We start from the raw sequence: 16,349 nt of genomic DNA, 5'->3' as shown, positions 1-16,349 counted from the left end.
ATTGTAGTTGTTTTCCCCACAATGCACCGTGATGATTAAATAGAAATGGAGACCGGTAAACCAGATATAATTTGTGATTATAACAAGACGAACGGAGGTGTGTACCTACATGTTCGATAAATTGAGTGCAGCTTATAATTGTGCACGAATCACAAGACGTTGGCCGATTGTTATATATAACTGGTATCAACTCATTTGTTATATTTAACAACAATTCAACAGAAAAAAGAGTACAAATAAGAAATTTTCTGGAAAATCTTGGGTACCAGTTAGTTGAATCACACGCGAGAAAGAGCACTAAACTTACCAGTGTACCACGAACAATAAAAATGAGAATTTAAAAAATATATAACATGACCTAGGTCGAAGATGTTCCTTCCTTCGATGTTTCGTTTGTTCCCGTAAAAAAAGCAGGATGATTAGATTCGCATGTCATCGTTGTCAACATTTCATATGCCTAGAACATGTGACTCCCTTCTGTGAAAAATATACGCGATGCGTCGATGAACTTACTAAATAGTTTTTAACAATGTACAATTTTTAACAATATTTTTCTTATTTGTCTCATAATATTGATGCCATTCAGAATTCTTGTTCAGTATTGTTATCTACAAAACTAGGGTATAATTATCTGCAGTTCGTTATACTTAAATTTGAGTTTAATTATTTAGTGTCTTGTTAATGTTTAAGAGGTTTAATAAATTAAAAATAGGCACTATTTATGTTTAATTTGACTCCTTCAAGGATCAAACAAAATTCTAAGCATGAGAATGTGTCAATGCAAACATCTTTTTATGTCGGTTTTTGAGACCGATGTTAGCTTTAATGTTCAGAAAACCTATGTTAGTTGCGGAAGGTTAATCTTTATTTTTATTTTCAATTATTTATTTTATTTATAATTCCTATATTTGACTTCAGTCTGTTCTATGTCACAGACATGGAACATATAAATTTCTATGGCTTACTCCTATAGAAAGTGTATCAGTCAATTTACAACTCTGTCCTGTCAAACGTCAATGCTGAAGAAAGGGAAATTTTTTTCATACTGTCGTTTGCTTATTTAAGCTGATGCTTAGATTAAAAATTCATTTATAGTATTAAAGCTTCTCTTGTGTAAATTATATTTAATATTTAACCAATATTCAATGTTTTTTTATAGTGTTTTAACCTCTTCCGCACATGTTTCTTTTGAGCTTATAATTCGTCCAATATGAAGTTAGTATCTTTATTATAATTTAACTAATTTGTTATATCAATTATATCCATTTTATCTTTGCCAATTAGCAATTCTCTATTTAATATTGTAATAATTTCCATATGGCCAGGTAATATTATAAAAGACATGTAGTGGCTAGCATATGGTTACTTTTTTAGTTTTTTTGACCTAAGTTTTATCTACTTTTTTAGCTGAAGAATTCTGCGGCACATGGTCTACTATGCAGCAATAACTGCAGCTGCTAGGTAGAACGTAATGACCACCCAAAAAATATGAAAGTATCTAAATTGAACTGCATCATCAGCAACTAACCACTACATACTAATGTTAAAAATATTATTTAAAAAATATAGAAAATATAGTATGAAGCTTTGCGCTAGTCTAAAGTGCCAGCTACTATACCTACCACCTTTTTTTAAGCCAGTTTCGATGTCAGTAGGCAACCCCAATGTATTACGGGAGATTTTAACATAGTAGGCTGTTGTCACGAATGCTTTTGATAACTAAAAATAAGTCTTGTTTCGATAAATCAGTGATTTTTGTAATATCTAGTTTATTATGGTTTATTGAAGAAAAGCAGAAAATGCTGAGGCATAATAATTTTTTACTATAGATATGAGAAGGAATCTTTAGAAAGATACCCAAACAGGCTACAACCTAATCACCAAACCTTTAAACATCTCGGAATTTAGGCGAAGTTTGATATATGTATATATATATATATATATATATATATATATATATATATATATATATATATATATATATATATATATATATATATATATATAAGTAAACAAGTACACGACATTTATTTTCATCGTAAGGAACCAGCAAAACTTCAGCTTTAAAATTCCTACACCGTAATCATTTTCATCCTTACCATTTTACATATCTTTTTGCAATGCAAAATCTATTGTCAGCAGATTTACCTTCAAGGTGCAGATTTGCAAATGATATCCAAAACAGGTAAAATAATGACCACTCCTTCGTCGATAGAATATTTTTTACGAACGAAGCTACATTTACGCACATTATGGTCTTTTTAATTTAAATAAAAATCATTTCTGAGATACTGAATATCCTCATGTTAAAGAGAAATCCATTTTCAACATTAATTTCAAATAAACGTATGGTTTGGAACCATTGGTACCATCAGTTTTTACCGACATGCGAATTACCTTGTAATTTGTATGGTGAGATTTAATTACATTTTTTACAAAATGATTTTATTGCCCCTTCATGCAAGAAGTTTATTATTTTAAAAATTTAATTTTTAATTCTTTTAGAAGTTTGTTGATCCTAAATATTGGCCGCTGATGCACAATATTTATTTATTTACGGGATGTCCCCATTTTACAAAATTTAACAAAAATAAAATATGCTAACCATAATACAAGTACATACTAAAACTAAGTATTTAATAATGATTAAATATTTATTGTTAAACAAATGATTAAATTGAGTAAATTTAACAAATGATTAAATTAAGTAAATTAAATTAAATTTCCTAAAGATCTTAATAAAATGAAATGATTTTAATAAAATAAAATAAAATGAAATGATCTTAATAAAATAAAGTGAAATGATCTTAATAAAACGAAATGAAATGAATATTCCAAGTTAAATGTCACTCATCTTTGATTACTAACATACTCAGTCAAACAGTGATTAAATTTTACAGATTTTATATCAACCAGATCATGAGATTAGCTAAAGTCATTACCCAGGATCCGAATACTGTTAATAGGAGAGGATTTGGCATAGTTAGTGTGATAGTGACACCTAAATATGAAGACAAAAACACAGATTTATAAAACATTAGTGCGAAGTATTATGACATATGGGGCTGAAAATTGGATAATAAACAAGAAAAACCTCAGTAAGATAGTAGCAACAGAGATGGAATGCCTGCGAAGATGCTGCAGAGTAACAAGAATGGATAGGAGAAGTAATGACGAATTAAAGAAAAGAAGATCAATAGAAACAGACATATTAACATATATAGAACAAAAAAGACTAGAGTGGTATGGACATGTAAGAAGAACTAGCGACAACAGATGGAGAAAGAGAATAACCGAATAGAGCCCCATAGAAAGGAGGAAAAGAGGACGACCCAGAAAGTCCTGGAGGAACGAAGTAGACGATATATATATATATATATATATATATATATATATATATATATATATATATATATATATATATATATATATATATATATATATATCTAATTTACATACGCTATATTTCTTAAACGAATAGAGATTTTCGAAATGGGACAAAAAGTGATCTTATTCTACTTGTAATACACTTTAATATAGCGAAAAAAAAAATCATTCCCTAAAAATTCATCCCTTAGTTACAACCATTAACTTTAATTTTTTTAATAGTACCCTGTATATTTTTTTATAGTTTTGGATGTGGTCTTTTATCGTTTATTCAATAGATTTATTAAAAATAAAATCGGTTTGTAAATAATCAAGAAATCAATTTATTTTTTATTTTTGTTAATTAAGTGTCCCAGACTAATTTATCCAAGCTATAGTTATTAACAAAATAGAGATTTGTTAAAGGGACAAAAACTGGTCTATTCCATTTGTAATACACTTTAATATAACGAAGAAAACATCATCCCCTAAATATTCATCTCTTAGTTACAACCCCTAACTTAAATTTTGTAATGGCACCCTGTACATTTTTTATAGTTTGGATATGGTCTAACGTCTATTCAATCGATTTTTTTTTTAAATAAAATGCACTGAAAATTTTACTATTTGAACTACGTAGTATAACTTCTTACGTGTGTACGAAGTACACACTCTTTTTATTTAAACATTATTTTTAATTTTTCAAAATTTGGTCTTTGTAGGAGCATACGTTATCTTCCAGTGTGCAAAATTAAGTGTGCAAAAATTAACAAAAAAATCTCTTATAATAAAGTCACAATATTTAAAAAACTTTTGCGGTTATTTTACGTCTTGGATATTACCCTTAATTAGGTTGCCACGATTTGATCTGTCAAATCAACAATTATTATTTTTGACGTTTGTAATTAGACCAGTAATAATTATATTTGTTGTAATTGTGTATCTATAATATTTCAATATGCCATATTTATTTTCGCCTGACGAGTACGTTGATAGCATTTTGATTTATGGAGAATGACTAAAAAATAGGAGAATTTCCCGACAATTATATCAAGAAAGGTTTCCAAATCGAAACATTCCAAGCGAAAAAACCTTTAAGAATTTGGAACGCTCACTTAGACAGGGACATTTTCCTAATAATAAAAGAGGTACAATTGAACGCACAGTAAGATGTATCCAAAACCTTATTAATATACTAGCATATGTTAATTTTCATCCCAAGGTGTCTGTTAGAACCCTCGCCAGTAAATGTGGCATTCCAAAAAGTTCTGTGCATAGAATTCTCAAAGATTTTAAGTACCATCCTTTTAAAGTGCACCTAGTTCAAGAATTACTGCCTGGTAATGACCAAAGACGTCTTGAGTTTATTGCAAAACTCAGTTTATCCTTTAGTCTATTTATAGACTCAAAGACTTTAGAAAGTGAAAATTGGATAAATGGAATGTCAACAGAATTTTTTACTTTAAAATTGAAGTTACTTAAATTAACTTTGAGCGATAGACACTAGAGAAATGGCTCGCAAACAAGTTTGCTATTTCCTCACTTGATTCAGCTAACAAGTCATTAAAATGCAAAGAGTTTATATGGTTTCAAAATTGTTTTGAGTCTGAGTGAATAGATTCCTTAATGTTGGAGATATAAGATCTGTAGAATTGATCTGTTAATGTTTTGCATTGTGTTCTAAGATTTGAAAATAAGGTATAATCAGCTGCTAACTGAGTATGTTTGAATTTAGCATGAGCAGTTTATTTTGAAATAACAAGTTTTTAAATCTGGAGAAAACCAACGAGGAAATTTTGAAGGTTTATATGTTTTTTTTTTCAGAACAAAGAGTGGTATTGCTTCAGAAAGAACTTCATAAAAATTATTTACTGAGATATTAATATTTGAATCATCAAAAACAATATTCCCGTCAACCGAAGAAAAATAATTACTTAGACCTACAAAATTTGCATTACGATAGTCAAAATATGTAGTATTATAATCTAATTGTTCAACATTACCATTAAAACTAAGATCACAAGTAATTGCTATATGATAAAAATTATTGGGAAGCAAAGTGTTCACTGCCTCATACACTGACAGTTTCTGATAGTCTTCAATACTGTGGAAAATGAGATCCAAAAATACTCCACGTTTATTCGGTATAATATTTGATTGCCTGAGGTTCAGGTAAGAGAAGCATTCGCATATCAGCTTTGCTGGATATTTTTGTGGGCAGTCAACGAGCAAGCCCTCTCCATTTTGAGCCAGCCCAAGAAGCTAGTGGTAAATCGTAGTACCAAATAAATATATATGTACATCTGGCCTATTGTTTTTGATAGTTTTAACTGCCAAGCAATGACTAAGGTCATCTTCTGACGAGTTTGGAGGAATGTACACTCCACCCAAGATAACTGATGCACATTCATAATCCACTTGAACAAACAAATGCTCAACATTATTAATGACAGATTTGATTTGTTTAGCTTTATAATGGTTTCCTAACAAAATTAAAATTCCTCCTCCACGCTGCTTAGTGCTAGTTCTTAAGTTACGATCCAATCTGAAGATGTGGTAGCCAGAGTTTAACAATTCATTATCTGAATAATCTTGATTAAACCAAGTTTCTACCAGAATGATGACATCATAGTTCCATTGGAAGATGGAAGTTCGAAGTTCATTGAGTCGAGTACGTAGTCCTCCAAGATTCTGATAATATACAGACATAGTGTTTATTGCGATTGGCTTTTTGAAGTTTTTTTAGCAACTTTCGGAAGCTGCTTTGTAAATTTAATAATGAAGTCAGATTCTCTCTTCTCTTCTCGAGCACGCAACTCTGTCAAAACAGTTTTAAATTGTTCCTGTTCAAGTTTCGTTTTATCGTAGCCTATTTTTATGCCATCCTCAATGCGATTGCGCTTATTAATTGCGTTTATGACTAATTGTCAGTGTTTGGTTACCATCTTTATTCGCCTGTTTTTGCCATCAGATGTCTGCCCCACTTGTAATATCTTCACCACATCGTTCTGAGCAAGACCAATGTTGTTGAAAATGGGAGTAAGTGCGCTGTTATCAGCATTTATTCTTTCTTGATGCTTTGATATTCTTTCTTGATGATTACTTGTTGATTCAGGGATGCCATCAGATTATTAGCACGTTCAGCACAATCCTCAAACTCGAGCAATAATGTTTCCACATTAGTTGTACCACCAACGCACTGCTGCTATTGTTGCTTAACTGCGTCTAGCTCTTCCTTTAAAGACTTGATTTGTTCCTCTAGCTAAATTTGTTGGTTAAAACAGGTATTTTTTTAAGGAAAGCACACAGTCTCCGCAGAAGAACAAAATTATCTGTTTTTGAACGACAATGGCTCTCTGCTCACTTGCACAAAGACCTGACCATTTTTTCGTCATCAATGGGTTTTGAGCATTTATTCATATTCATATAACAAGATTTCATTTTAACAAAATAACCTCAAAAATTTTGATTCAGAAAAATGAAGTGCCAGCAATAATGTATATATATATATATATATATATATATATATATATATATATATATATATATATATATATATATATATATATATATATATATAACAACTTTCACCCAAAGATCTTTAGATCTTTATTAATCTTCACTAGTATGAAAATAGTTATTTTTAATCACTTATTTTAGTTTAATTAGGAAAATTAATCACAAACATAACAAACACATGTGATCAACTTTGATGTTATCTTTGGTGATCGCTAAAAAATATAATAAAAAACTCGAGTTTTCCCAACAAATGATTTGTCTAACTAGAATTGTGCTGGTTTTTGTGCGTAGATAGAGTTTATAAGACGACAGTACGAAAAAGTTCAGCAATTCTCTAAAATTTGGTATGAAAGTTATACAACAGACCAAAACATTTTGTTTTTGTCCTTAAATACGGGAAAGCTAGAAAAAATTTAGTGGAGTGACTGTAGATGGCAATTGATTGGATTCTCCGTCTCATGGTGACGGGCAGAATCGTAGTATTATATATTCGTACGAGGTTGGAATAACGTAAAATCATAAAATTAAACAAAATCAGATATATATTTACTTGGTAACATCATATAAAAGTAAAATACATCTTTTTTATATACAATAAATATAATTTATGTAAAGTATAGTTCTACTAGAAAATTTGTATAAAATAAAGTTCTAATTCTTGGTAATAGCTACTATAATCAGTTTAATTTGCATGTAGTATATTACAATTATTAAATTAGAATGAGCGTGAATACCAAGTATCAGTTGTGAGTCGTAGGCGTAGATCCTTTTTTATCGTTTGTCAATACTCAAATACCCAGTGAGATACTCAACAAGTATCTCACTGGGTAAAGTTTCACCGTGTAATCTTTATTTAAGCACATCGGCATTATTTTCTTAAGTAATTTTCATATCTGCTCTAGTTTTTAAGTCAAGTTGCCTGTGTATGGTTATGTTGTTGCTGTTTTTCCTCGAAATGATATTTAACCATTGCATTTGCACAGATTTTAAATGAAGTTAATCCAAAATTGCCTTTGTAACTCTTGTGCATTATATTAGTAAATATAATATTACATTATACACTTTATCACAATCATTTAAATTGTTTGTAAGTAACTAATTTCTTTTGGTATACCAAGCGTCTGTGGCTGGGTCGTAAACGTATGTTTTATATTGGTTATTAATGATCATGTTGAAGGAGTTTCCAGTATTGTCTGGTTTTGATTGACTACTACTCGCATCGAATCTGCTTGCAACTCCTTGATTTCCTCCATTAAATATAGGTTGGTTTTCATTAACGTTGCTTTCACGGTTTAGAGAACCTCCTCGATGTTTTTCAATAGCCTCAGCATTGACATACCAAAATGGTTTGTTTTCATCGGGCCAGGTTTTGATTCGGTTCACAAGATTCACATCACCACGGGCATCTATAGGAATTCTTTCTGTAGTACTAACGGCTACTCCAAATCTATTGCCGACATCTTGAGGAGCTTGATTATACAAGCTGCCTCCGGGTCTGAACCGTGCTGCTACACCGGGAACGCCTATCGCACTGCTGCCTGCATAAGATGGTCTCTGTGCGGCTGCAGATGCAATAAGAATAGAAGCAAGTATGAAGTAGTTCTGAAAATAAAAAAAAAAATTATAGAAATATAAATTAATTACGTAATTAATTTTTAATAATTATACAATTAAATTATTAAAGCAACCGTTAATTAATTTAATGCTGTTTATTTTTATTATGGCAACAATAATAGTAGCATTGTCGTAAATTTACGAAGAAGAAAAAAAAACACTAAATGCCACGGAAAGACAAATCTAACGGGATTATTGCGAGAGAGAAACTGAAAGAGCAAATTAGTTAAATAAAAAAAAGATATTGGAATGCAAAATAGAATAAACAGATTAAAGAATGAAGACCGAATATTGCGACATTATCAAGATATCGAATGAGATGGTACGATGAGATTAAGTAAACATCATCAACAAATCCCAGACAGAGAAAGAGTGTAAATGGAGACGAAAGGGTAAGGTAGAGACAACATAATTCTCTATTAACGTTATTCTCACAATCTGAATAAATGATTCGCTATATATAGAGGGGTCGATAGATATTTTATTGTCATTTCGTTATAAAATATCTATTTCTACGTCCTATCTTTAAATATATTTATATAACACCGATTTGCTGCTCTTAATATGGCTGTTTATATATAAGACAAGGTAGACTAATTGCTGCAATACAGTCGCGTTCCCCCAGTGTTACAGAGAAAACTGACGCAAAGCAGTGACTGCGTCTCTGTCTGATGGGCATCGACCACGTGACCTTCTCATTGGTCACTTAGGTCATGTGTTCGATAAACCTGGCAAATTAGAAAGAGATGCAGGGACTGCTTTACCTCAGTTTTCTCTGTCGCACTGAGGGAACGGGATGGTATTTCAACGATTAGTCTATCTTGTCTATAGCTAGAGTAAAAAAAGTAGAAGTAAAAAAGTAAAATGCCATAACCTTAATTTTTTTTTCAATTTTCTTAAAGTAATACAGCACTACAAGGTAACACTGATTAATGGGCAATATATCCACACCCTTATCGAAAATAAAATATCCAGTTACTTTTGTTACAGAACATAAAGTCCTCACGTATATTATAAACCAGCGGCTCCAACCACTGGCAGAAAATATTATTGAAGAGTATTAGACGGGCTTCGGACGGAGAAGATTGAAACTGGATCAAATAGTTACAGTCAAACAGATCTTGAGTAAATCATGGGAACATGACATTGATGTTCACAATGTGTTTGTAGCTTTTAAGCAGGCATACGAATCAGTCAAAAGGGACAAACTCTACAATATATTGTCTGAATTGGCAATACCACACAAGCTAATTAGACTCATTAAAGCAAAATTGGATGAAACTCAGGCATGTGTATGAATACAAAACCACCGAACAGACTTTTTCCAAATTTCGCAGGGATTAAAGCAGGAAGATGGGCTGGCTCGAACTTTGTTTAACCTGGCACTAGAGTATGCGGTAAAGTAAATGCAAACTGGACGAGCAAATCTACTGACCAACCAAACTGTTTAACTGGCTGCTTATGCCGATGATTAATATTATGAGTAGAACATCAACAGGAGCACAGGAAACTACGCAGAGTTAAAAACGCAAACAAAAATGCTTGGTCTGGAAATTAACACAGAAAAAATAAAGAAATAAGAGAAAATAAGAAATATAGTCCCACAAAACACTATGATAAAGATGACATTGAAACGGTTGGAAAGTTTACATACCTGGTAATAGAAATATATGCCGACGGATCAGAAGATGGAGAAATACAGAAGAGAATAACGCAGGCAAACCAAGCTTATTTTGCTCTCTCCCATATATTTCGGTCTAAAAATTTCCACCGAAATACAAAGATAGGAATTTATGAAACCTTAATTTGACCAATAGCATGATATGGCAGTGAAGCATTGGTCCTGAAAGAAACATCAAAAAGTAAACTCGATACATTCGAAAGGAAAGTACTGAGGAAAATACTAGGACCTGTGAGGGAGAACGAAATCTTCAGTAGTCGATACAATAACAAGTTTTATCAACTGTATAAGGAATCACCACTGTCAGACTTTATTAGAATACAAAGATTGCAATGGGCCGGCCATGTGATAAGAATGGGAGAGGATACGCTACCAAAAAGAGCACTGAATGCTAGAATGCCGGGAAAGAGGCGATTGGTAAGCCAAGAAAGCGCTAGGAAAATACAGTAAACAGCGTCGCACAAGATCTTTTAGGAGTCCGTGTATGAAGAAGATCAGTCACAGACAAGCAAGGGTGGAGGCAAAAAATAAAGAAGGCCAAGACTCAATTTGGGCTGTAGAAGAAGAAGAAGAACTTCTGCTACAAGTTACAAATTTTTCATGAAGTTCTATCGTTTGTAATGTAAAAGTTTGTTGAATTTTGAGATTTTTAGTCTTATTTCAAATGCCTCATCGCCGTATCGTCCGCATATTGCAAATTAATGACGGTTTCACCGTTCACGATTATTCCTTTTTTGTTTTTTAGAAAGTTCATTTCCGAAAACTCTTTCGGAGTAGATTTTAAAACGCAGAGGTGACAAGAGGTATCCCTACCATACACTTCTTTTAAAATTAAGAGCCTGCCATTCCAAATCGTCTACTAAAACTGATGTTGGTTGATTCCAATACAAAGTTGCAATTATGTGAAATTTTGATATATAATTGTTAGAAAAAGGGTTGATAACTATCGTAAAGCACACTTAACGATCATGTTCCTTTTAAAACAGAGAGAGAAGACAAATTTTCTAGTCTAAAGAACGGTTGGTATATACATAAGTACCGCATCTAGTGAAACAAATGAAATAAATAGAATAAATAAATTAAAGATATAGAATAAATGTGTCAGATGAAAAAACAGAAGTTTGTTTAGCAGAAAATGGTTGACTTCAATTAGTGCGGTCGTAAATATTATTTATCTGACTTCGCCCATTGTGAAGATCTTGTACTTAAGGTAAAACATTATTACCTGAAACTGGGCCTTTTATACTATTATCGGTTTACCCAGGATGTTTATAGTCGGTACTAATTGAAGTCAACCATTTACTGCTAAACAAACATTACAAGCACAATTAGTATATTATTTAGTACACTAGAAGAATATTTTGACACACAATTTAGTACTGACTTGTGAATTAATACATATTTCCATGTTAAACATTATAGAAAGGATAAAGATATGGAAGAACCTGAGAAAATTTTTCATAAAACCAACATAAATTTCAATGTCCAAAAAGTAACATAAATAAAAGTAATATACTACCTTACGACTAAGATGAAGAAAGATGTAGGTAGTTAAAAAAAAACACAAGGAAATATAGAAAAAAGGATATTTAACATAGTAAATTTAAGAATCGCATTCCACGTACCTGAGCTATTAAGTTGAATTAAAAAATATCATACAGGACACTAAAGGACATTTGACAATGAAAAAAGTGAAAAGATAATAAAAAAAATTAATGGACGTAGATATTACCATATTTATCAAGATTAGTATTAGTACATATAAATATCAAAATGAACATAATGGTGAACAGCTTGAACTAAATGAAAGTAAAGCAGTAATAAATAAGTACTGTAGAGTACATGTATACAAAAAATATCCAAACAGACATCAAACATCAACTAAATATTAAATAACAACATAATATAGCATTTGAAAAAATTAAGATAAAATTAATATTTAGACGTTAAAACTATCTAAAGATAGATTATCTATAAAAAGAGTATATAATAAGAATATATATAAGAATCTGAAAAGAGCAAAATACTATACGAGACGGAATGGTAATCAAACAAAAATGTGGGAATAAATTTATAAAAAACTACATAAATCCAAAGATTTTTCACAGCACCATTCATATTATTTCACACTTTTTTTATAGAGAGAATTATGAGTTTTAAATATCTATTAACAGAAGATTACTAAAATAACTAATATAATAAAGCATATAGTAAGAACATAAATTAAAGAGCTGATGAATTTAAAAAAAAATTAACCATTAACTGAGAAATCAGCAGGATTTTAATTAAATTAAATAATGTTTCGTTTGATTCACAAAATATATAACTTACCATGATATATAATGTTTTACTGGCAGTAAAATAAATAAACAACAAATTATTATTGAAGAGCCACAGTTCACTTAACAGTAATGAACAAATCAAGATTCAAGAGAAGACTGGCTTATCAACCAAACTTCTCGGGCTATATAACTATTTCAATGATTCGATGAGTGGAATAATGATTAAAGATATTTGCAAAAGAGGAATTCCCACCGACATGACATCGAATAAAAGAAGGGCGGGAAGCACGATAGGACGACCGAAATTTCTGAACATGACTAATACTGTAAAGCGTTTATGTATTTTGTTAAACTTATTCATATACTTCGTTAGAAATTTTCTCGGTAAATGTTGCTGAATGTTAAACATATAATAATTATTGTTGAAATATGCAACATATTTTTGCTATTTTGTTATTCTTCTCGTAGTTACTCGAATTATATTTATTTTAAAAACTTTTCAATATCGAAAAATGTATTTGACGGTTTTTAAATGCTACGAAAATAACATTAAAACCCCTGTGTTGCCAAATACATACATTTCGTCGAATAATTTTGTTTCTAACAAATAAACAAATCCAACAAATTTCTACCGAAGTTCTTAGGCAAAAGGCACTAAATATTTAAATATAAGAAAACAACAAGTAAGAAAATATTTATTTCAATGATTTATTTATTTGTTATAAACATAAATAATATAATCTTTTTTACGAAATCAATAAAAAACTAAATCAATAACTACATTCTATATATTTTCTTATTTTTGCGGTAGGCTCATCCCAAACTGGCTTTTGGAATTCACCACAGCACTTTCTGGTCTTTTTTCATTTGCAAATAGGTGACATGGTGACAAATGTAGCATGACAAGTTTCCTGTCTTTTGGTTGATTATTAGTAGTTGATTGAACTGTAATAAATTCTAATCGCTAGTTTTGACGAATGGTGTTGCATGCTCTACTGATTTGAAGTTCACTTTTCAATCAATGGTAGAGCTAATTCTTCATCCAGCTGGCACAAAACAAGCATTCTTTGGACCGTCCTTTTTGGTGTCATTTTATTATTTTTGTAATACAAAATATAAGCAGCAAGAAAGATGACAAATATTTTGTAGAAAAACATATCGTAACTTTTTCATGAAAGTCAAAAAGAGTTGACAAGAATTCTCTTGTTTTCGAAGCTGTCATTTCTTTAGGAATGTATGACTTGTTTTTTTTTTCAAAGTGGCAACGATAGTGAGGGTTCATGAAAGAAAAAGTTTTAGCTACAGGAAAAGTCATGAAAAATATAACTATACTTATATTTCGAGCAGATCTTTTCAAACCGACTGCAAACTCTTTGACATTTTTCTCCTTGATGGACATTTCTGGTATTACCCTTTTTGCAGAATTTAGCAGAATTTACAAAGCAGTCATCAGATCAATAATGGCATACGCGGCAGAAACACGACCTGATACAGAGAGGATAAAAGGAATGTTAACGAGGAAGAAACAGCAGATATGCAAACACTTACAAAACTGATAGTAAACCACATTGGGACAGAACTAGAAGTACAGATATAAATATGACGTAGATGCAAGGTAGAGAACATCAACGACTAGGTAAAAAATAGGAGAGTAGAGTAGAATGATTATATAAGTGGAATGACATCAAATAGAGTAGTAAAAGGGCAAGAGACAGTTCTCCAATAGAAGACCACGTAAATGATGGAACGACAACTTACTGGAGGCACATTGAAAAATAGACAGAGACATGTCTACATAAAAAGAAGAAGCCGCAGACCTTTTCTTGTGTGTCTAAATCATTTCTTTGAGCCGAAAACCGTTTTCCGCATCATATATCCACAACACTTTTATGTCATATTTAGCAGGCCTCGAAGATAAGTACCGAGTAAACTTTGTTCTCCATCGGGATGGAAAGAACTCTTCATCGATAGTTAAATTTTCGGTTGGCATGTAAATAGCAGCCAAGTTTGCAAATATCAGCAACTGGTGTAGCTTTATCATTACCTGTTCGTGCACGACGTGTATTCTGGTCATAAAATCGTATAAACCGTGAGAACTAACCTAAACTCATTTTTAAATTTGTATATTTGTTTCAAAGATTTCTTTAATATAAAAGAATATAAAGAATATTATTTTAGGCTACTGATTAAGTTAAAAAAAATAAGGCTAAAAGGAACTACAACGTTAAAGGGGTTTTATTGTTTCATATGGTCAATGGATTCCCAAATTTAATAAAAACCGCGGAGTGCTACTGTTTAAAGGGGTGCATTTTTGAGAAAGAAGGGAATTTGCCCCTATCTACGACGCCGCTTTTGGGTAAATTATATATGCAGTTTCAGTACATTAACATCTACAGAAATTGTTCAAAATTAAATTTTTTATCGAACTGCCACCTTTCAAAGTCAAAAATAATGTTTTTTGACAAAAATGTATTTAAAAGAATAAGCAAAAAAAGACAGGAACACACGCGATTTCTCTTTTTTGTCTCATAACTTTTGTCCACAGTGGTTATAGGTATATACATTGTTTTACTTAAAAATAAAATTATTCTTCTTCTAAAATGAAGTTAGGTAAAAGTATTTAGGATTTACAGTATCCCAGATACGATATTTCAAAGTTTACCACGCACACCTTTTTTAACCATCTTTCCTATTTCTTCGCAAACATTGCGATAAAAGGTCTATAGTAGAAGGCTTTAAGACTAATTTTAAGCAAGATACGATTCTTCAAAGTTTTCTATTATTTAAAATTTTTGCTGTTAGTGTTAAGTTTTACGGTTATTTTTTAAATATCTCATTATTTCAAGTTTACAACTTTTTTTCTTGTACATTTAGGTATATGCAATATTAAATAAACGGAGCTTATTTTCTGTGCTTTAAAAAAGTCGATTGCAAAATATTCTAGGACTAATGGTAACCAAGATATGGGCCATCAAATTGTGATGCGTGCAACAATTTGTATACAGATCACGACATTGTTTTATTGACCATACAAGACAATGGCAACCGCTGTGACTGTGTTACCCGTTTCCACTTCTATATTCATTTGACAGTAGGTACGAATTGTCGTAATGGCCACATTGACATTAAAAATTTCAAACAAAGTTCTGAGAGAATAAACAAATAATTAATAAAATGCCTATTACGGTTTATACCGTCCAAGAAAAAGTGCAACTTGTAACATGGTACTTTTAGGGTCATTCGATACGCGAAGTAATTGATTTATTTATTTTTGCCTTCGAAAATAAACCCCCACCAAGTGTTACAACAGTTAAAAATACCATTTTAAACATTTTCAAACTTCGGGATGTATAAACAGTTGTAAAAATGTCATAAAGGTAAGGAACTACGTGTTATACCTGTCGATGAGGAGCGCCAAAAAAGGTATATTGATATTTGTGCTTTTGTGGAAGCTAGTGAACCCTGCAATAGTGTACAAATTGATAGGGAAGTTAACGTGAATTCTCGAACTGTCCAGGGAGTTCTCAAAAGGAATGGGTATCACTGTTTTAAGATACAACCAACACAAGAACTGTTTCCGAAAAATAACTTTAGGCGGATGGAGTTTTGTGAATTTATTTTAGATAAACATAATGAAAATGTACACTTTTTTAATTTTTTTTTAATTTTTTAACTAATCTTCATTTTCATTACATAAAAAACACAATCCATCCATTGCAAGGTATTATTCCCGGAAAAATAAGCACCTCAGTGTTGCAGTACGAACGCAGCATTCGCAAAAGTTAAATATTTAGAGTGGGAAGTTAGGCGACCATATTGTCGGTCCGTTTTCTATCGATGGGAACCTAAACGGGCCCAAATATTTACAACTTTTACTCCAAAATATG

The 16,349-nt window shown here is 31.2% G+C and overlaps 1 protein-coding gene across 1 annotated transcript; it reads right to left on the bottom strand.

The window, feature by feature from the left end:
• Positions 1–7,409: 7,409 nt before the first annotated feature.
• Positions 7,410–12,669, bottom strand: LOC140446822 (uncharacterized). Its single transcript, XM_072539407.1, has 2 exons — positions 12,512–12,669; positions 7,410–8,487 (listed from the first exon to the last, which is right to left on the bottom strand). The coding sequence occupies exons 1-2, from the start codon at positions 12,512–12,514 to the stop codon at positions 7,981–7,983; spliced, it is 510 nt and encodes a 169-aa protein (XP_072395508.1). The 5' UTR covers positions 12,515–12,669; the 3' UTR covers positions 7,410–7,980.
• Between the last annotated feature and the right edge of the window lie 3,680 nt (positions 12,670–16,349).

This window comes from Diabrotica undecimpunctata, chromosome 7 (assembly GCF_040954645.1).
Source record: "Diabrotica undecimpunctata isolate CICGRU chromosome 7, icDiaUnde3, whole genome shotgun sequence".
NCBI lineage: Eukaryota > Metazoa > Arthropoda > Insecta > Coleoptera > Chrysomelidae > Diabrotica > Diabrotica undecimpunctata.
The sequence above is the reverse complement of the archived record's forward strand: the minus strand, read 5'-3'. Positions and strand labels throughout refer to the sequence as shown.